The sequence below is a fragment of the Otolemur garnettii genome, unplaced genomic scaffold (assembly GCF_000181295.1).
Source record: "Otolemur garnettii isolate 467f Iridium unplaced genomic scaffold, OtoGar3 scaffold00017, whole genome shotgun sequence".
NCBI lineage: Eukaryota > Metazoa > Chordata > Mammalia > Primates > Galagidae > Otolemur > Otolemur garnettii.
Genome location: NW_003852412.1, coordinates 24343606 through 24365620, shown reverse-complemented (window position 1 = coordinate 24365620; position 22015 = coordinate 24343606). Strand labels below are relative to the sequence as shown.

The 22015-nt window shown below is 36.6% G+C and overlaps 1 protein-coding gene across 1 annotated transcript in view; it reads right to left on the bottom strand.

The window, feature by feature from the left end:
• Positions 1–22015, bottom strand: part of ADGRV1 (adhesion G protein-coupled receptor V1) — a 552089-nt gene that overhangs the window by 148967 nt on the left and 381107 nt on the right. The window contains exon 85 of the mRNA XM_012802802.2: positions 17049–17227. Coding sequence (XP_012658256.2) covers positions 17049–17227 — 179 coding nt within the window. The remainder of the gene's footprint in view (positions 1–17048; positions 17228–22015) is intronic.

Genomic DNA, 22015 nt, shown 5'->3' with positions numbered 1-22015 from the left:
AAGTATAATATCAGGCTAATCTCTGTAATACAAAATGTGAGACAATAATAATACTATCATATTTCCTAAGTTCTGATGTGAAAAACAATCTCCAGTAAAAGTAACAAATTATTTAATATCATAAGAAATAAAATAAACATAACTAGCAATGGAATTAGGAATAATTGAGAGAAAAAAAGAGAAAAGAAGTTAGGGAGAATATAACGCAAATGTGGGAGATAGTAAGAAGACCAAGTAAGTGAACTGGTATTCAGGAAATAAAGGTATTCACAAAATAAAATGAATAAAAAGGTGTTTAAAGACATAATTGAAGAAAATTTTTCTAAAGTATACTAATAAAACCAAAAAATAGAAAAAGATGGATAGATTTTACTACAATTTAAACATATAAGTCACAAATTGTGACAAATATTTTAATCAAATACTACAGAAGTAGTAATATCTTTAATAGGAGCAAAGCTCTGCCAAATCAATAACCAAACAGAAAAATAAAATTATAAAGCTAATTAACTTTCAATCAAGACTGGCTCTGGTGCTCTCAAACATGTTGCTAAGACTGTATATAAATTTCGAACATACAGTCTGGAGGATAGTTTGGCAATTTCAATATTTCTAAAAATTTCACATCTTTAATCCAGTAAATTTCATTTCAAAGTATCTGTGAACAAGAAATGTTACATAATACATTCACTGAAGAGTTGAAATATTCAAAATGAGGATAGGGAAGAATCTATATATTGAATGCTGAGGAATGATAAACATGTTGATAAATTCCATCATGAGACAGACATTGTGAATCCATTAAAAATGCTGCAGTGTAACTAACAGCATGGGAAATTCTACTGAGATGACATCAAGTGAAACAAGCAGGAGATAAAACTGTGTGATGATATTGTATTGGAAAGACAAAAATTTGTAAATCTAGAAATAAACAGAAATGCAAATGTTTTTTGTTGAATGATGAGGATACATCTGCTTTTTATTTTTAAAATTGTATTTTCTCTGCTCTCCATAATTTCTAAAATAAATATTGATTAATTCATTTTATAAGAAAGAAAATACTATTATTTTAGGACAAAGAAACTTCTTCTTTGCTGCTAAGAAGTAGACAAAGTAGGCAATACAAGTACAAAATCAACTCTCAGAAAATCTTTTTGAGCCAAGAATGGTTTTCTTAAGTTGTATCAAGTATCCTGTTTAACAAACTATATTTGTAGGTATTTCCTTTCTTGTTAGAGATGTCTACAACAGAACTTTATCTAAATGACTGATTTCTTTCCTGAATAATACACACTTGATTGTCTGTGGTTGTGTGAGTTTTTTTCAGTTTTCTAAATGGTAGTGTTTCAGAGACTGTAAAATACTTTTTAATATAGGTGCCCAAGTTTTTCATTTTAATACCTAAAATTTTTAAAGAAAATAAGAAAGATGGAATGCAATCACACAAACATCTCTAGCTTTACAGTTCCACCTCCTACAGTATTACACTTATTGATTTCTTTTTTTTTTTTTTTTTTTTTTGAGACAGAGCCTCAAGCTGTCCCCCTGGGCAGAGTGCCCTGGCATTACAGCTCACAGCAACCTCCAATTCCTGGGCTCAAGCGAGTCTCCTGCCTCTGCCTCCCAAGTAGCTGGGACCACAGGCGCCCGCCACAACACCCGGCTATTTTTTGGTTGCAGCCATCGTTGTTTGGCGGGTCCAGGCTGGGGATTCGAACCCGCCACCTTAGGTGTACGTGGCTGGTGCCTTAGCTGGTTGAGCTATAGGCGCCGAGCCCACTTATTGATTTCTTAATGCTTTATTCCACTTGATATTTCAAAGGCCTAAGTTCTTAGCACTTTGCATTAAAAGGTAGTCACTAATCTTCCTGATTCTGCCTCTAGTTAATAAATTAAGATGAACACAGACTGAGGTGCTTGTGGCAACATATGTTTTCACGGTTTTGACCTGAGTAAATCACTCGAAATGTTCTCAACATGTTAGCTGTACTGTTACTGTAGTTGGAAATTCTCATTAGCACACAAAATATTTAAAATAATTCTCTGAAACAATGTGAGATCACACAAAAGCTGGCTTCACATATTAAAATGTAAATTTCCTTAAAAATAGAAGAAAGATATGTTAATAGAGAAATACAAATTCAAGAGAGACAAAGGCTAAGAACCCTGATACAGCCCACCTTACCCTCAAAAGGAGGAAAAGAGAAAAGCAGGAGAACAAAGCACTCTCCAAACCACTGAAGAACACAGGAACAATCATAAAAATTAATGCAGGGAGATGAACAAGGAATTTTAAGAAAAGAAACAAAAGTGCTAAATAAATCTATGCAAAGATATTCTAGTCTTCGGGTTGCATAAGAATAATTGAGACAACGCACCGGGACGTGGTAAATGAAGCTATTAAAACATAACTCATAATTAGAGAAATGACATTTAAGTTCTATACATTTAAACGTATCTATACACATTAATGTATGCATATACATACACATACACATATATACATATATCCACACTGGCAAACATGAAAAATAATTTTTGATGCCCAGAGTTGGCAAGAATGTGAGGAAACAGTTTGCAGCTTGACTGTAAAAGACGTATCTTTTCTGGAAAACATTTTGACAATATTTTCTGAAATATATATATTTCACATATGTATCTTTGAGCCATTCCTGTGCTCAAAATTTCACCTGTAGATAATTAAGACACATGTACAAAGATACCTATATGTGAATATTCATTACAACAATGTTATAAAGAAAAACTGGAGATAGTCCAAATGTCTGCAGATGGGGTTGATTAAATAAGCACAATAGCCTAATAGAAAACACAATAAATATGCACGCTGATATAGAAGACATTCCAGTATACCAAAAACAAACTGCAAAGTAGTACAAATGGTATCACATTTTTGTTGAGATTATGTGCAAAAAAATAAACATTTGCTGGTTAAGGCACCTAGTCTACAGTGCTCTGTCACAGCAGTCCTGACTGCACCACAGAAGATCATAAGCTTTAGAAGCATTTTTTCTTCATTTATGATGAATACAAAGCAAGCTCTTAAATTAGGTTAATAGAAGCTTCTGCATCTCAGAAATATTACAAAGTGTATTGTTTGCAATCCTAACATGAAAGATGAGTGGCAAAGAAAAGGATAGAGATGATTTAAATAATAGTGTCAGAAGAACTGGCGGTAGTGAAGTGGAAAGTGACTCTTCAGGATTTGTTTAACCGAGTTGTTTGAAAGGTTCCACACAACTGCTATGTCCCATGAGACACACAGTCACAGCCCTACAGTGGACTGTCACGTACTGTTCCCTCCCCTGTGCTGGGCACTGGAGTTCATCTTCCCTACGGTCATCATCTCCGTTAAGCCTCATCACAGCTCCATGACACAGGTGCCCCTTCCACGGACAGGGAAGTCCAAGGGCACAGAGGGCAACTGACTAGCTCAGAGTCATACAACTGAACGTGGCTCAGCCAGACTCTGTCCATTGACAAAGCCCCTGCTCTTTCCACAGCACGCCAAACAAGGGAAATTTTAGAGGCACATCTCAAGATACATTAGTGTAATGAGTTTGTTAGCGTGTACCTTTAGGTCTCTGTATTTGGGTACCCGAGTGTTCTAGATATATGAAGCACATATACTAAGGAGTTGGATGCTTTTGTGTACTAGAAATTAGAGGGAGTTGTGGGCTTACAACTGGCCATGGGTGCTGATTTACAAATGTCATCTGGCTAGGACAGAATGAATATTCATTTTATTAAATGATGCTACTTGATTATGCTCTATCCTTCACACAGAGGGATATAGGAGTGGAGTGGATAAGTGTTAAATAATGTATACTGTTTACCCCAATACAGGACATTTGGTATTGGTTTATCTAACATCCCATAGAATTACTGTTTACTGAATGTTCTATGGAGACAACAGTGCGGGAGGTAATATATCTAAGAATTTCTTCAGTAATTATGGTAGGTACAATGACAAGGTTTCATTCTGTTGCTACAGTTCAGTGGTAGCATCATAATTCACTGCTATCTCAAATTCCCGGCATCAAGTGATCCTCCTGCCTCAGCTTTCTGACTAGCTGGAACAACCCGCCACCATGCCTGGCTAATTTTTCTATTTTTTTTTAGAGACAGGGTTTTGTTTTTGCTCAGGATGGTCTCATCCTGGACTAAAGCAATCCTCCCACCTTGCCCTCCCAAAGTGCTAGGATTATAGGTGCAAGCCACTGAACCTAGCCTGACAGTAGAGCTTTATAAACTTAGAGTAAGCTGCCTGTAGCCTCAGCTACTCAGAAGGCTGATGCAAGAGGACTGCTTGAGGCCAGGTGTTTGAGAGCAGGCTGAGTGAAAGAGCAAGACCTCCATCTGTTAAAAAAAGAAAGGATCAAAGGGCTGGACATGGTGGTTAATGCCTCTGGGAGGCTGAGGCAGGACAATCACTTGAGCCCAGGAATTGCAGACCAGCCTGAGTGAGAGCAAGACTCTGTCTCTTAAAAAATAAATAAATAAATAAATTAGCCAGACATTGTGGTGGACGCCTGTACCCCCAGCTACATGGGAAGATGAGACAGAAGGCTCACTGAGTCCAGGAGTGTGAGGCTGCTGTGAGATGGGCTGACCCCATGGCATTCTAAAATTGAAAAAAATTAGCCAGACATGATGGCATGTGTCATAGTCCCAGCTACTCGAAAGGCTAAAGTGGAGTGATCATTTGAGCCTAGGAATTCAAGGCTGTGGTGAGTTGATTATGCCACTGTACTCCTAGCCTGGGTGACAGAGTGAGACCCCATCTCTTAAAAACATAAAAATCCCTACAAAACGTAGACTATTAAATTGACCACAGAAAATTCTCATCTTTTTAAAAAATGAATGTTTTGCTAGTGTGTCTTAAGTATCACACTACCATTGGAACACCAACTCTAGCATACAAAGACTGTTGTGATCATTAAAACTGAATACTGACAAATTCATAATTTTGAGGCTACTATGTCCCTTCCATTAATTATTCACAACTGTAAACAGCTAATAAGGAATGTGCTGTTTTGACACTGCCCAAACCAGGTCACTCTGGTGAGATCACCTGTGGAGAACAGAATTTCCTGTTGGTCATCATAAAGAAACGAGAACTTCCAGCCCTCTATGCAAACGAATTTGAAAACCTGCTGACATAAATTCCTAGGTAAATACATATAGACTGATAGAATTGTTGCTATTCGATTTAGAAACCTTAAACAGACCTATTCTCATAGAATTAGACCAAGTTATTAAGAAGCCACTCCACAGAGAAAGCAGCAGGACCAGATGGGTTCACAGGGAATTCTATAAAATGTTCAGAGATCAAATTGTCTCATGCTCTGTAAGAGAGAAGAAAAATGTCCTGATTAATTTTGTAAAGCAAGTAAACTTTGCTTCTTAAACCAAAGAAAGGCAGTACAAAGAGAGAAACTCCAAGCCAACATCATTCACAAATACTGATGCAATACTAAATGAAATATTAATAAAGAGAAACGAATGCCATACTAAGAAAATAACAAAATGACAAAAAAGACGTTCTTCTGGGAGTGCTATGCTGGTTCCGTTAAAAAATATCACATATAAGGAAAATCATATGACTGTTTTCAAAAGCCTTGCACGAAATTCAATGCCCACTCACACTAAAAACACTCACAGAAATGGGAATTAAGAGGTACTTTATCATTGTATGGAAATACATACATCTTATTCCTAAGGCCAGCATCTTATTTAACGGAAAGCAATAGAGATATATCCACCAAATCAGTTTGAAGGCAAGGACGCCCACTATCTCCACTACTTTTCACTATTGTACTAGAGGTATTAGCCAATGAAATTACATAGGAGAAATTAATCAATGGCATAAGAATAGCTTAAAAAAAACAAAGATATGCCTTGTTGAAGATAATATTACAGCACCACTAGAAATTCCCAGAAAAATCAATGATAAAACAAACTCAATAAAATATCTCAGTAAAGTATAAAGAAGATATAATTTTCATACAATCAACAGCCTTTATTTTACCCATAATAAACAGAGTAATCAGAAAAATCCTTCTTATAACAACAAAGGAGAACTTACTTAGTTATTAAGTAAGAATGTTTAATTTAATAAGAAATGTTCAAAATATATAGAATGAAAATTATAAAACGTTCCTAAAAGATGCAAAATTAGGCATGAATAAATGAAAATATATCCCTTATCTTGGGCAGAATGATTTAACATTATAAAAATGGCAGTTCTAAGTTAAATTACAAATTTCAGGCTCAGTGCCTGTGGCTCAAGTGGCTAAGGCACCAACCACATACACCTAAGGTGGCGGGTTAGAATCCAGCCTGGGCCCGCCAAACAACAATGATGGCTGCAACCAAAAAATAGCCAGCACCTGTGTCCCAGCTACTTGGGAGGCTGAGGCAGGAGACTCGCTTGAGCCCAGGAGCTGGAGGTTGCTGTGAGCTGTGATGCCATGGCACTCTGCCCAGGGGGATAGCTTGAGGCTCTGTCTCAAAAAAAAAAAAAAAAATTACAAATTTCATGCAATCTGAATAATACCAAGAAACTATTTTATAGAGTTATAAAACTTAGACATAAAGTTTATTATTATAAGGTCAATATACAAAAATATATAGAAATACACTGAAAATGAAAAAAAAAGTCATAAGGGTAGAGGAAAACTAGCCTTACTAGACATTTAAACAGTGGTTCTCAACCTGTGGGTAGTGACCCCTTTGGGGGGTTAAACGACCCTTTCACAGGGGTCGCCTAAGGCCATCCTGCATATCAGATATTTACATTACGATTTGTAACAGTAGCAAAATTAGTTATGAAATAGCAATGAAAATAATTTTATGGTTGAGGGTCACCACAACATAAGGAACAGTATTAAAAGGTCATGGCATTAGGAAGGTTGAGAACCACTGTATTAAAATATACTAAGAAGCCTTGATAATTAAAATTATGAAACTGATGCATTCATAGACAAAAAGATCAGTAGAGAAAAGCAGAAAGTCCAGATGTTGACCCAAATACTTCGGAAACTTACTATATGATAAAAGTGACATCTCAACACCGGTGTAAAGGTGAGATTTTAAATAAATATTTCAAATAAGTAATAACAGTCAAGTAGGTAGCCATTTGAAAAAAAAATTCATCATACCAGAGACAAGAATAAATTCTAAATGCCTAAGAGATTTCAATTTTAAAACAATCAAATCATGCAAGTACTAGACGAAAGCATGGATGAATTCCTCATTAACTCTGTGTCATTAACTATGACTAAAAATCCAGAAATAATAAAAGATAAATTAATTAACTACATTAAGCAAAAAAGTTTTTTTTAATTGGATGGCATAAAACAGCATAAATAAAATGTGATAAAAATCTTTTTAACTTGTGCCATGGATAAAGCATGGTATCTGTGATGCAGATAAAGAACTCTTCAACACTAAGGGACACTGGTAAGAGTCCAAAATAGCAGAATTAAGATCTCTGAAAAGTCTTTGCTCCATATATGAAGTTGTCCTTTTGTCTGGGGGCACCTTGTGTGTGAAGAGGAGGATCCCACCTAAGAGAAGCCGTGGATGTAACTTGAAACACCACTTGGAATTTTTCTCAGAGAGATAAAGCAGTACATAGAGAGAAAAGCTGAAGTTGTTGCTACGAAAGATACGACTGTAAACCGAGGTAAGGGACAGAGGTGAGTGTTCACAGAAGGAGCTGTATAATCGGTCTCCATAAAAGCCATATAAACTGGGTATGTTTAGAACAAGACGTCCAAGAAGCTAACGGGTCTTTGAACAGGAATTTGAATCATGATAAGCCTTTGAGGACATTCTTGAAATTTTATTAAAGGAAGCTAGAAATGTTCCAACCTTTAGATTCTATGATTCTAAGAGCTCGTGGGAGCCTACTTTCCAGACTTCTTTTGTGAGGTCTGACCAGATGGAAAATGGTAGTCTAAAGTGGCTATCTGTGTATGCATTTGTGTCTCTGTTTGTGCACATGTACCCTCCTCCCCAGGGGCAGTGATATACCCCCCAACTGAGCAGATCCATGAGAGATCCTGACAACATTCTCTTCCATAGATCATGGCAACTCCTTCACCTCCCAGACAACTGGGAAACAAGCACTCCGTACCTATAAACATTTGTTTATAATTCTCTTTTAAAGTAATTTAATGAAAATAAAGATGCCCACATGTATCATATTTTCTATACTGTACAATAACTTCTACTTAGTTCCAGTTTAGAATACAGAGACCTGTCCTCTGTATTAATAACATTTCTCCTAATATAGCTTGGAAAATTAGATTGTTTTCAGAGGAGTCAGTAAAATTGGTAATTCAGTTCAGGAGCAGCATAATCAGAATAGATTATAATAAAGATTTGTTCAGAGTATCTAAATTAAAACTTGATACCTAAATACTAAGAAGCTGAAATATTATAAAACTGAACTGTTATCAATTTTAAAATTAAGTTGTGAAGTTACGTAATATTTTCATTATGATGAAATAAATTTTTAAATTAAGTAGACCAAAGAATTATCCAGTAAGAATTTGCTGATTTTTCTTAAATTTGAATTCATATGACTCAGCAAGAAAGAGGAAGGAAGCAGTCATTTTGGAAGTGCAGAGCAGCCTATTATCATTAGTCATTTTTACTGTTATTGACCTTTGTTAACACGTTGGGTTCTTGATGCTTAGAGGTAAGAATATTGACATCAAGGTAAGTAATGTCTTTACTATTAGAATTGGGTCTTTTTTTTGGAAACAGAGTCTCAAGCTGTTACCCTGGGTAGAGTGCCATGGCATCATCATAGCTCACAGCAACCTCCAACTCTTGGGCTCAAGCGATCCTCTTGCATCAGTTTTTCTATTTTTAGCAGAGGCAGGGTCTCGGTCTTGCTAAGGCCAGTCTCAAATTCATGAGCTCAAGCAATCCACCTGCCTCGACCTCCCAGAATGCTAGGATTACAGGTGGTGCAGCATAGAATTTGGTCCTTTATTCTACTTCAGATATTTCTACTAAGGGATAAATTAGGCCCCACATCCTTTATAAACTGACTAACTCTCACCATATAATCTGTACTTAATCACTGATCTCCAGTTTGAATTTCAAGTTACATGGCTGACATAAACAAATATTTTAAATAAAGTATAACTGATACCATCATAGGCTTTATGAAAGTTTATGAGTTTTCCAAGGCTATATATAAGATGTAGTATTTTAATCTGAAAATAGATATTTTATAAAGTTAATACTTAAGTTGAAACTTAGAGGAAAAATAGGGATTTTCTAGACATAGATAATGGAAAAACGGCGTTTGAGACCTAGAAGGTACATTCAAAGGGATAGGACTAATAGACCACGGGAAGCAGTGAGCAATTCAGTTACAGACGGTAAGGAGAGAAGATGGGTGGGAGGAGGGATAAAGAAGCTGGTTCCGCCCTTCAGTGTCAACCAGGGTGTGACACTAAACCATGACCTTAAAGGTGACAAGAAGCAACTGTTGGGTTTTATACACCAGACTACTATGATCATTTCTGTATTTTAGAACTTAATGGATAGTGAATAAAATGAAGAAATTAGAGATAGGGACCCAAGTTAGGAGGCAACCCAACAGACCAGAACTGACAAGGCTGAACCGAAGAGATGCTGACAATACGAACAGCTGTGGTACACGTATGCCACGGGCCACTCTCGGCCACTACAGAAGACGGAGGCTTTACATCTTTTGTGTTAAGCTGGATGGATATGGAACACATTATTTTTAGTAAAGCATCACAAGAATGGAGAAACGAGAATCCAGTGTACTCAATTCTATATGAAGACAATTAAGGTCCTTGTACATGATGGAGGCTGGGGGATGGGGAGAGCTGAGAAAGGGAAGGAGGGAGGGGTGGGGGGACAAGGGGTGTGATACACTTTTTCGGGGCAGGACACAATTATAAGAGGGTCCTTATCTAACAAAAGCAATCAATGCAACTTGGTTCTATGTACCCTTAATGAATCCCCAACAATAAAAAAAAGAAAAAGTGTAGAAGGATGCTAAGGAGTTAGGCTAGAAAGTAATTTGTGATTATCGGATGCTGAGTGTGAGGGTAAAGGAGACGAAAATGCCTCTCAAGTTCATAGCTTGTGTACCTGGTTGGATGGTGGACCTTTCATAGGTTAGAGCATTTTAGATCAGTTTTTAAAATGCTAAATATGAGATAGTGATGTTTATTAGATATAAACATAAAGATGTTTATTAGACATCTGAATATATAATGTAGGTATGGAGCTCAGGAAAAGGTTTTAGGCTAGAGATAACTTCAGGGGGTTATTGTGCAGAAAATGGTAAACAACTATAATCAATAAAAACATACAGGGAAGAGAAGGAGAACAACGTCAGCATTTAGGGAACACCAGTATGGAGAGTCTTTGCACTGCAATTCACTGCTATTATTTTCTATACAAAATTGAATCCTAGTTTATATAGATTATTCGATAAAATTTTTACTTTGTCTATACTTAATCACTGTGCTCAATCAGTGTGCTACTATTCATATAGATAAGAACACTATCTATAAAATCCATCTTAAAATACTGAAATAGCTTTAATCAAATAGCTTGCACCAGATTTATGCTCCCAACTAGAAGAACCAGAAAGGACAAATAAAATTAAAGCAAAAACAAACAGACAAAACCATTTGTGTGAAGACACTACACGCTGTGGAGACAGAGACAGCCAGAGTTAGAGGGCTGAGCTCCTACCCGGCTTATGGAGATAAGCCCTTCATGCCGCACCACTTCTCCCTTCAGGGTATTTGCCAATTCTTGGAGAAGAGAGACTGCAAATGTGGGAGGAGAACAGATGCTAAGAGTCAGAGAAATGAGCAGAGCGTTTGGCAATCTCAAAGAGCTAAGGAGACAAAAATCAGACTTCAGGGCTGCTGGGGAGAGAGCCTGAGAACACACTCCAGTAAAAAGTAAACAGGAGACCTAGAGAGATTTTCCCCTCGAGGCATTTTCTGACTCTTGGCTTCATAGGAGAAGAGCCTAAAAAGGCAAGTAGAACTAATCTCAAAAAAAATACGTATGGGGATCCAAACAGGAGGAGAGGTGCTTGTAAACACCTCGATTCTCATTTTGGGTTCTTGGTGGTATAAACCCTGTGAGGGATGGTGAAGGAGAACTATACAAAGCCAGACACAGACGGAGCCCAGTCAGCTCAATAAGCACTTTCAATTCAATCTCCTTGCCAGAGGACGTAACATCATTCCCTGCCACTGTATTTCCTTACATACGCAATTTCCATCCTTGCTAAAAAAGTACTATAAATATCAATAAATAGGAATCAGAGAAAAATCATACAGCATAAATGTGATATATACATGGAGATCAAAATAATTATGAGTAATGTTTTCAATAAGATAGATGACTACATGATTTTTACTAGAAAACTGATGAAAAAAATAAACAAGTTGGAATTCTAGATTATAAAAATATGATACCTGAAATTAAAAGATACAGGGTTAAGAGAATGAGAAAAGTTGAAAAAAAGATTAAGATGCTAGAAAATAAGCAAGTGGTAAAAAAGTCTAGATATTATAATAAGAGAAGAATATAGTTAAGAGTATGGAAAAACATGTAAGATACATAAAATGTTTAAGAACAAAATATCAGGTGAGAGATCATAGTACCTGATGTTACATGTAGCAAGAAAAGTGAAAGCAAGATAAGGGTATTTCCAGATAGACAAAAACTGAAAAATTTCTCAGAAAGAGACTCACATTAAAAGGGAATATTTTAGACAGAAAAAACAGGGTCTCACATGCAAGCAAAAAAACTGGATGAAATAAAGAGGAACAAAGTAGTATACATCTAAATGAATATTTATGGAACAAAAAAGCGGTAACAATTCTTTGTGGTGTTTAAAATACGTGCCTGATAATAGAAAGAAAGGGAGTGGATAAAGCATGTTAGGTTCCTAGCACTGTTTAGGAACTAATAACAGTACTAAAAATTCATAAATATATTCAAATGATGAAAAGAATAAAAGAAAATAAAATACAGAGGGTGCCAAAAAATGTATACACATTTTAAGAAAGGAAAGAACTGCATTAAAATTATAATAGTACACACTGATAACATGTGTTATCTTGTATGTTACATGTTATATCTCTCATAATTGCAGAAGTCACACATGACTTGAGTATTACAATTTTAATATAGTTTTTTTCCTTTTTTAAAATGTGTAATTTTTTGCAACCTCTAATGCAGCAAGAACACAGAGAAAACAAATAGAAAGCTGTATTTGTAATATAAACCTCAATATATTAACCATTTAATAATTATATTGCACTGTAAATTGGCTCATGACTCCAAATAAAGCCTAAGATTATCACACCTGATTTAAAAAAACAACTATAATTACATACTTTATACAAGAAACCCAACTTAAATATATAAAATATCTGAAAATAAGGAGATGATAAATATATCATACAAATACTAACAAAAAGAAAGAGTAGACAAGATAGACTTTAAGGCACGAAGAATTACTAGGGATTAAAAAAAAGCCCTTTATAATAACTAAGTCAATTAATAAGGAAAAGATGCCAATTATAAATTCATATGTCATAAAAAGACAGCTTCAAAATATATAATGAAAAAAGGATAGAGCAATCCACAAGCACACCTCTCAGTAACCGATGGCACAAACAGAGACAAAGCTGTAGAGGTACACGAGCTCCAGGCAGCACTCAGTGAGCTGACCGCCTAACCTGTCCAGACTACCGAATGCAACACCTGCAGTTTGTTAAATGCGTGTGGAACATAGGCCAAGATTCACCATATGCTGGGCCAGAGTGGCAAGCCTTAACACATTTCAAAGACTGAAATCACTAGACAAGGTGCTCTGACCCAAGTAGTCAGAATTTATAACAAAAGATAAATTAAGAATTCAAAAAGGTTTGAAAATTAAACAATATAGTTCTATGTAATCTGTGAATCAAAGAAATCACAATGAAAATCCAAAAAGATTTTTAATAGAATAATCATGAAAATAGTGATTACAGGACACTATAGTTTAGAAAATGCTGAAAATCAATTATTTAGGTATCAATAAATAAATAAAACTCAGTGAGAACTATAATTAAAAAGCAATGTGTGGACATTGATGAAATTGGAAACATCAAGAAGTCAAAAGTTGATTAGGGAAAAAGTAGTAATACTGATAAACCCCTGGCAAAGACAGATTGAGAAAGAGAGAAAAGTGAGAGAAAACACATATTATGAATATTAAGAATGACAAAGGATACATCACTATTGACCTGACAAATACTTAAAAAATTGAATGAAATGGAAAATTTGCAAAATCTTAAGAATTGACACAGAAGGAACTAGAAACAGAAAATATGAATAGTTTTTTATGTTTTAAAGAAAATATGATTGGACGGCACCAGTGGCTCAACGGGTAGGATGCTGGCCCAATATACGGAGGGTGGCGGGTTCAAACCCAGACCCAGCCAAACTGTAACAAAAAAATAGCCAGGCGTTGTGGCAGGTGCCTGTAGTCCCAGCTACTCCAGAGGCTGAGGCAAGAGAATTACCTGGCCCAGGAGTTGGAGGTTGCTATGAGCTGTGATGCCACAGCACTCTACCCAGGGTGATAAAGTGAGACTCTGTCTCTACAAAAAAAAAAAAAAAAAAAAACCCCACAAAGAAAATAAAATGGCAATTAAAAGCCTTTTTGCAAAGAAACCTGACATGAGCTAGCTTCAGTGTGCAGTCTTGTAAAACACTAAGGAAGAAATAACACCAAACTTGGAAATGTTTTCAGCTAATAGGAAAAGAGAGATTATTTCTTACTTCTTTTTATGAAATTAGCACACCCATGGTTCCCAAATTTTACAAAAACATTTTAAACATAACAATTAGCATATGTTAATGCATTTGAGATTTAGAGAAAAAACTCTTCCCTGAAAGGAAGCATAACTAAGAAGTTACCACTGCACAACAGGTGAGTTGTTATTTCACCCAACCATGAATCCCATCAGTATCACCAGAGAAATGGCATGTTTGGAAATGGTACAGGTATACATATATTTTAAGATAAGTATCATACTAATCTATATCTTTATATTGAGATTAAACAGATATAAAAATACAGAATTTTTAAAAACCAAAATTTTGCTTATCTTAATTTAGCCAAAGAAAACGCTTTGCAAAAGCTTACAGCAGCAAATTTATAAAAGTTCATCTGGACATTCCTGTGTAATGATTTATTTTTCCCTTTAAAAGTCCTTTTAGAAGCATCAATAGAGAGTTTCTTCTGATTAACATTACCTTTGTCAGGTCCTACTTAGTAAGGCGGAGGGTGAACATGTAATGCTGAGACTGCCACCGAGTAAGTCCTGTCTTGCCAGGGAGCTCATGAAAGGAATGGGCGGTTGGCCACAGGGGCTCGCTTCACGGCTACTTTGCATTTAACCAAGAATGATACAGAATTTTCTGAAATTAATCCTGGCATCCCAAAATTAAAATTAAATGCTAGAGGTAGTAAAATGTGAAAAATCATAATATAATTCTGGAAAGAAATCATAATTCCTCCTAGAAGATTACAGTATGTTCTTTTATGTGGCTGAACTACATTATAATACTGTAATTAATCTCAATATAAGGGATTATATTATGGGAATCTTCTATAATCTCAGTAAAAAGAGAAAATGACTATATATAGTCCATAGGCTATCCAGAAAGGATTCAGGCATGCAATATGAAGAATAGTAGTATTAACAATGGCTAGATAATTCCTGGATACCTCTGTAATACCAATACATGTGTGTGTTTGCATGTTGGAGCATGTTGTGTTACACAGCCAATCTCCTCTGGCTGAATGTGGTGCAGGCTGTGCCTGTGATTGTCCGTGTGTGAAGCACATTTGCATACATGAATAACAAGTCTTTTTTAAGTATATAATTGACCAGAAGCTATAATGCTATTAAAATGACTTCTGCTTATATGGTGCTTTCAGAGATTTTTCATAGCTATTAACCAATTATTATCATTATTTTTTTTTTAGAGACAGAGCCTCACTTTGTCACCCTTGGTACAGTGCTGCCCTCAGCATCACAGCTCACAGCAACCTCCAGCTCCTGGGCTTAGGCGATTCTCTTGCTTCAGCCTCCTGAGCAGCTGGTGCCCACCACAATGCCCAGCTATTTTTTGTTTGTAGTTTGGCTGGAGCAAAGTTTGAACACATCACCCTTGGTATATGGGGTTGGTGCCCCACTCACTGAGCCACAGGCACCATCCATATCTATTAACTAATTTATATCTTCACAATAAATAACCTGCAAGATAACTAGGTAGTACTGACTTCAGAATACCATGAAATCTGCAACAAGGCTATTCTTTCTTAGAATTTTAATTTTTTTCTTACCTTTATTTGATCAAGGGAGCTGGTTGAAGATAATTTACATTTAACATTTTATCCAAGTGACTTATTCATTTAATTTATTTTATTTTAATTTCTTCTGTATTACAGCAGAGAGTTTTTTCTTATTCCTGCATGTGGCTGAGTGGTCCTTTAAGGTACAAGCTGTCAGATTCAGATTATATCATGCATATATGATGTCTGATAATTAAGTTTGTGAACTCATCCCAGAAAAAGTGCTCCATACCTCATTGCTAAATATCACTAGGTTCACCTCTGAAGTACTCCCTTTGGGAAGCTATGCACTGATATCAGAACTAGTCCACTCATCAAAACAATTTTGGAACTCTTTTTGTCCAATGGCCATTAGCGCTGTTATTATTACCCTTGTCCTGAATGTTGTCAAAATGTTTTCCTTTTAATATTTCCTTTATCTTTGGGTAAAGAAAAAAAGTCACTGGAGGACAGATTTTCAGTAAAGATTTTCCTAACTGACCCTATAATGAATTTGTCAAAAAAGAAAAATTATTAATGAAAATTAAAAAAAAAAGATTTTCTTAACGGTTTCTCTATTGATGTTTACTTAGTCTGCTATGCTTCTCACAGTCAGCTGATGATTCTGATGTACAATTTGATGAATTTTTGCAATGTTTTCACCAGTTCTGCTTGGTACTGGCCACTCTGACCAGTCTTCATCAGTGCCATTTTCTCTCCCCTCAGGAAAACATTTAATCTATTTGCACACTGCTATATTCTTCATGACATTATCCTCCCAAACTTGGTCTACTAACATTATTTCACTTCCACTCTTGCCAAGTTTAACAAGAAATTTAATGTTAGTTTATTGCTCTAATTCAAGCTCCAGCATTCTTGCAATGGCAACACAAACATGCAACAACAATAATGAATACCACTCAGGAAAGCACTGCCATGTGTGGACACAAAAACAACTGTGAGACACTGATATACCAAGGTTATGAACCTGAGTTGTCTGTATAGTGCCACCAAGGTTAGTGCATGGTGACAAGTTCACAAACTTAAATGTCTGACCTTGTATGTATGTATGGATAAAGAAGTGCTAAATTTCAAGATTAGAAGGATATTTCAACAAGAATATTTAAGAAAAACAAAGCTTACCTGTCTAGTTCTCATGTTCTTTTGTAGACACTCTCATTTACTCTGATATAATCTTTTAATATTATGGGGTCTTTTATGGGTGATGGTACTTGTCAACCAAAAATATACTCCTTAAAAAATTTGTCATTCTTCCATTTTTTTAGTGATTCTTTATCAATACCCTTATTTCACTAGATAATATTATTTGCCTTTATCCAATAAAGTATGCTAAGATACAAATTACTGCATACTGTTTGATACACCTACTCAAGAAAACTGCATCTATCAAAGGAACTTGAGAGACAATAGTTTCTTACTTAAAGGAATAATTGGAGGAAGTAGATGAGCATCATACAGTGTGTAAGGAGAGCTCCAACCTTCTTGATGCTCTTTCAATCATATCTCTTAGGCAATTGCTTCCATCTCTACTAAGACTGCATAGGTATAAGGAAGCCAAGCAGGTAACATGTTGCTGGGATGTACTTACAGGTCACCATGAATGAGTCCATATATCTGTGGCATGCTCTGATGATAGATTCCTCTCAAAATAACTATAAGGAGAATCACCACAAAAGCTGGAAGTCCCCAACTCAGAAGGAAAAACAGCAGATATCGCCTCTCTGTGTGTTCATCATTCATCACCAGCACGTACCAGAAATTCACAGACTGAGGAAAGAAACAACACAAAATGAACAGGCTCTGATTTAACAGTGAAGAACACAAATTCCCCTGGCTTATGTATTAAAAGTTACTGACCAAGAAAGGCCTGGGGTCTACTTAATAATAACAGTTTTGATTTTATTTTTAACATTAGTGCATGCATTTATTCTTTCGAACATCCAAGAAATTCAGGATGCCTCAAAAGTCTTTATTTTATCAATTTGTGCCAACTAAAACACAGGGAAATATTTAGTTTAATCACCCTTTTAATTTTCCAAAATTTGCTCTGATTTAATCTCAGTTATAACCTCCATTAATTGTTTTGTAAATGTCTTTGAAGAAACATACACTGATATTTAAACCTACTTTCCACACTAACAGCTTTCAGAGATAATCAAGTAAATAGCCCAAAGTTTTCAGATTTCCTGACAATTTTTATTTATTGAGGACCTATCATATATGGCAAGGCCAGACACTGCTCCAGTCAAAGGGGATATAACTGTGCAGACAACCCCAGTCTTAGTCCACAGGGGAGAAACAGACAAACAGAAAATGGTTATACAGACAGAAAAGTGCCACAATTGGGTAGGTCCTGTGGCCCATCTTGTTTTCTCAGTTTATCCTCTGTCCTTTTTGTTCATTCACTCCACACATCATTGGCCCCAAATCCCACATGTAGCTTGTATCCAAGCCCAATCAGGAACTCAAATATTCTGTCTGCTAGTATTCCCTTTCCATGATCAATACTATTATTTAATTATCATTTAGTAAAGTAATAACAACAAATGGCATATCATCATACACATTTCAAACAATACTACCTATTGATTGGACAAGTCCCTCTTCTCAATTTTGTACAGCAAAATGCTCATGAGTACAAATGAATTTGACATACGTAATTTTACATATTAGGGGGCTAATCTTGGACAAGTAACATTATCAGAGTGTCAGTTCGCCTGTGTATATAATGAGGTGATTATACAGATTAAATGAGGTATTATTTAATACATGCAGAGTGCTGAGCCCGTACATATTCGCCACTGGAAAAATGTGGCCACCTCCCTTAAATCTCCTATTAGGGTGTCAGACAGTGTGAAAGACAAAAAACAAATAGCTTCTCCACTCTGTGTGAAAAATAAGCATGCCTAATGCTCGTGGGAAGGCTTTCAGATCCTGTTTACTGAGGCTTCTGAGTAAGATTCTATCTGGACCAAATTAGCCTTGAGGGATTAGTATTAGGCTAAACCAGGGAAGGATAAAAATGTTTGGTTACTTGGAGATTTCTGTCTGTGAATTTTATTTCCTGTCAGCACTCTATATCTTTATGTACATCTGCTTATATCTGTAATTATGAAGCATGTTTTGAGTTGTAGCTTATGTAAATTTGTTCTACCTCTTAGAAAAATTATTAGGTCCAATAGTTTTATTTTTCCCCCTCTGTCTGTAATTAGTATAGAGATGTGAACTCAAATAAGTGGGGTTGTGTCAAGGGTCTCGTATTTGCCAAGATAGAAAGTGGACTTAGAAAAAAAACAAAGTATCTTGTGCTGAGGTAATCAATACTACCTGAGAGAATAGATTTCACACAGAGTATGGACCACTGATTAATCCACCTTAAAAATAAAGGTGATAAAGTAGATGTTTGAGCGCACCCAGAGTATCTTAGTGGGGCAGCTGGAAGAAGAGTCAGTGAGGAGAGTGCGGATTGGTAAATGACTTCTGAGCTGACTCACCATGAAGATGCAGACATTTCCAAAATGTCTGCTTTTACACAGACGTACATGAATTCCATCAGGGAGAAGCACTGACCCTTTCAGCAGCTATCTGACCTTCACTGCAGGCTAAGGTGAGACTGAGACAAGGGTGTTACATTCACGCATGGAATCATGGAACGCTCTTCTCCAAAGAACTCAAGACACAGGGTTGCTGAACCCTTGAATGTTGGTTAAGCAAAACTAGCTCCAAATGTTACAAGCTTTGGTTAATTTAAAAGAAATAATAATAAAAATTCAAATTCCTTCTTAAGAGAATTCAATCACTGAAAGATACTCTAAAGATAGTATGCCCCATTATACAGGGTAGACATAAAGTTCATGTGCAATTTAAAACAGTTAAACGTTAGTAAATTGCACATGGACCTTCTGGTCACCCTGTATATAATTTTGTAAGCTATGGAATGAAAAGATTATGTAATAAAACAACACTAACTGTTCTAGAAAGAACCATCACGTAGTAGAGTGGGTCCAGCTGCAGTTCTGTGTGCTCTGGGACCCCATGCTCCTGGCCACAGCTGCCCTGACCAGTGGCCAGCCTGGCCTAGAATGAGCCAGTCATCTACTGATGAATTCCTTGAAATTCCATGATCATCTAAGCCAGTAAACCAAAATGAGAGGACATAGGCATTTTAGTGGTGGGGATGGCCGTAAACACAGTGAAGAGAGAAAATGTGTTTGTATGGAAGAAGAAAGGCCAAAGCCTTCCACTCTTGCTCAGAGTCTCCACAAGGTCCAACTGTATTTATGGTTCTATGGTTCAGTGAGTTATCCTGTAAGCTTATTATTCCTTTCATGATTTCGATGTATTTGTTTAAATTAGCTCGACTTAGTTTCTCCTTTCTTGTTTCACAAAACAAAACAACTTGACTGAGACACACACACAGAGCACACACACAGGCACACATGCATATACATGCATATAGCTACCCTGAAGAAGTGGGGTGAAAACCTCCAGTTATTGCCATTCTTAAACAAAAAGAAAACAGTGATCATAGGGTGAGTCCTCACTTAACCTCACTGATAGGTTGTTGTTATCTCCTGCTTTAAGCAAAAAATGTGTAACAAAACCAATTTTAACATACAGAATGCATGTACAGAATTTTAACATAAACTCATTAAAATAAATAAAAGTGAAGTTCCAATGGCTTATTTCTGGCTACAAAAACATCACCAAACTTGTAAATAAAGACCCAAACACTTCTAACACTGAACACCAATGTAAGTGTGGGCTACCCATGTGTTTAAGAAACATTTGATAAAAACAGGGGAGAGAATTATTCACTCAGATTTTGGTAAGACTGTGAGTGACAGTGGTTGTCACAGTGGTGAGTAAGTCCAGGAGTAAATGTCTGCAAAGTGGAAATTGTCAAGTGCACCTTCTGCCACCCTATAGTCAAAAACAAACAGTAACGGACATGGCGTGCTCTCTGGGTGCTCTCCTGGAGCACTGTGTATGGTTGTGCACTTGTATGATTAATAATTTGTATTCATGAAAACATTCATTTTCCAACCCAGGGTTGCAGGTGGCTCCGGGGCCAGGTGGGTACTCATTCAGGGCACAGCCACCCCCCACCATACTCACACTAGGACCATGCAGACACGTCACCTGATATGCACATCTCTGGCATGTGGGAGGAAACCAGAGTTCCCAGAGAAACCCACACAGACACGGGGAACGTCAAACTCCACAGGCAGTGGCCTGCCAGGAATTAATCATTTTTTCATCATCAATGTTATAATGAAATGACCTGGAACAAAATGATATTACTCAAAGAACTGCTGTATTGTTTTCCCTGAAATCATAGCTCTTCCTTCATAATCTAATGTAAGAGTACTAAGAGATCATGATGGTCCCAGCCCAATGCCTCATGCCTCTAATCCTAATACTTTGAGAGACAGGCTGGAGGATCGTTTGAACTAAGGAATTCAAGACCAGCCTGAGCAACACAGAGACTCCTATCTCTACAAAAAATTAAAAAATTAGCTGGGCATGATGGCATGCACCTGTAGTCCCAGCTACGTAGGAGGCCGAGGCAGGGGCATTGCCTGAGCTCAGGAATTTGAGGTTGCAGTGAGCTATGATCACCCCACTGCACTCTAGCCCAGCTCACAGAGCAAGAGCCTATTTCAAAAAAATAAAAAGAAAGGATATCAATATGTTTACACAATAATTTTGTATTCACAGATATAGAACAAATGTGATCTGTGTGTCTTCTTTTTTGTGTTTATCTGATTGGAACTGACAGAATGCAAGTTAAAGGGTATCACCTTCACCCAAACATGCTTCAGGCTAAATTTCCCTATCCTACAATTTTTTTTTTTTTTTTTGCTAAAGACTGTACTGAAAATTTCAATATCTAGGTCTCTTTTTATAGTTCTATTTCTAAGCTTTAAAAATGTTGTTAGAACCAGCTTATGAAACATGTCAAGGCCAGACATCATCACCATGCAGTCAGAATATATTTTTAGCCAAAATGTTATTATCCCAAGTTTAACCAACTGTATTAATTCTATTTGACTGTTTCAGTACTTCAAACACACGCACAATACAGTTTCCTCACATGGAAGTCTTTTAAACTGATGTGATAGAATCTCTGAAGGCAAACCCGAGAAGATTCACCATTACAAACCATCAAATTGGCCACTTGGAAAAAGACAATGAAATAAAAGGTTTAGTAGTTTAGCAATCAGTCATGTTTCTAGACAGTAACATTTTTTTTTTCTTTGAGACGAAGTCTCCCTTTGTCACCCCCAGTAGAGTGCTGTGCTGTTATAGCTTATGGCAACCTCAGACTCCTGGGCTCAAGTGATTCTCTTATCTCAGCCTCCTGAGTAGCTGGGACTACAGGCACCCACCACAAAGCCTGGTTATTTTTAGAGACAGAGTCTCGCTCTGGCTTAGGCTGGTCTTGAACCTGTGAACTCAGGCAATCCACCCAACTCGGCCTCCCAAGTGCTGGGATTACAGGTGTGAGCCACCGTGCCCGGCCCTAGATAGTAGCATCTTTAATAAAAACTC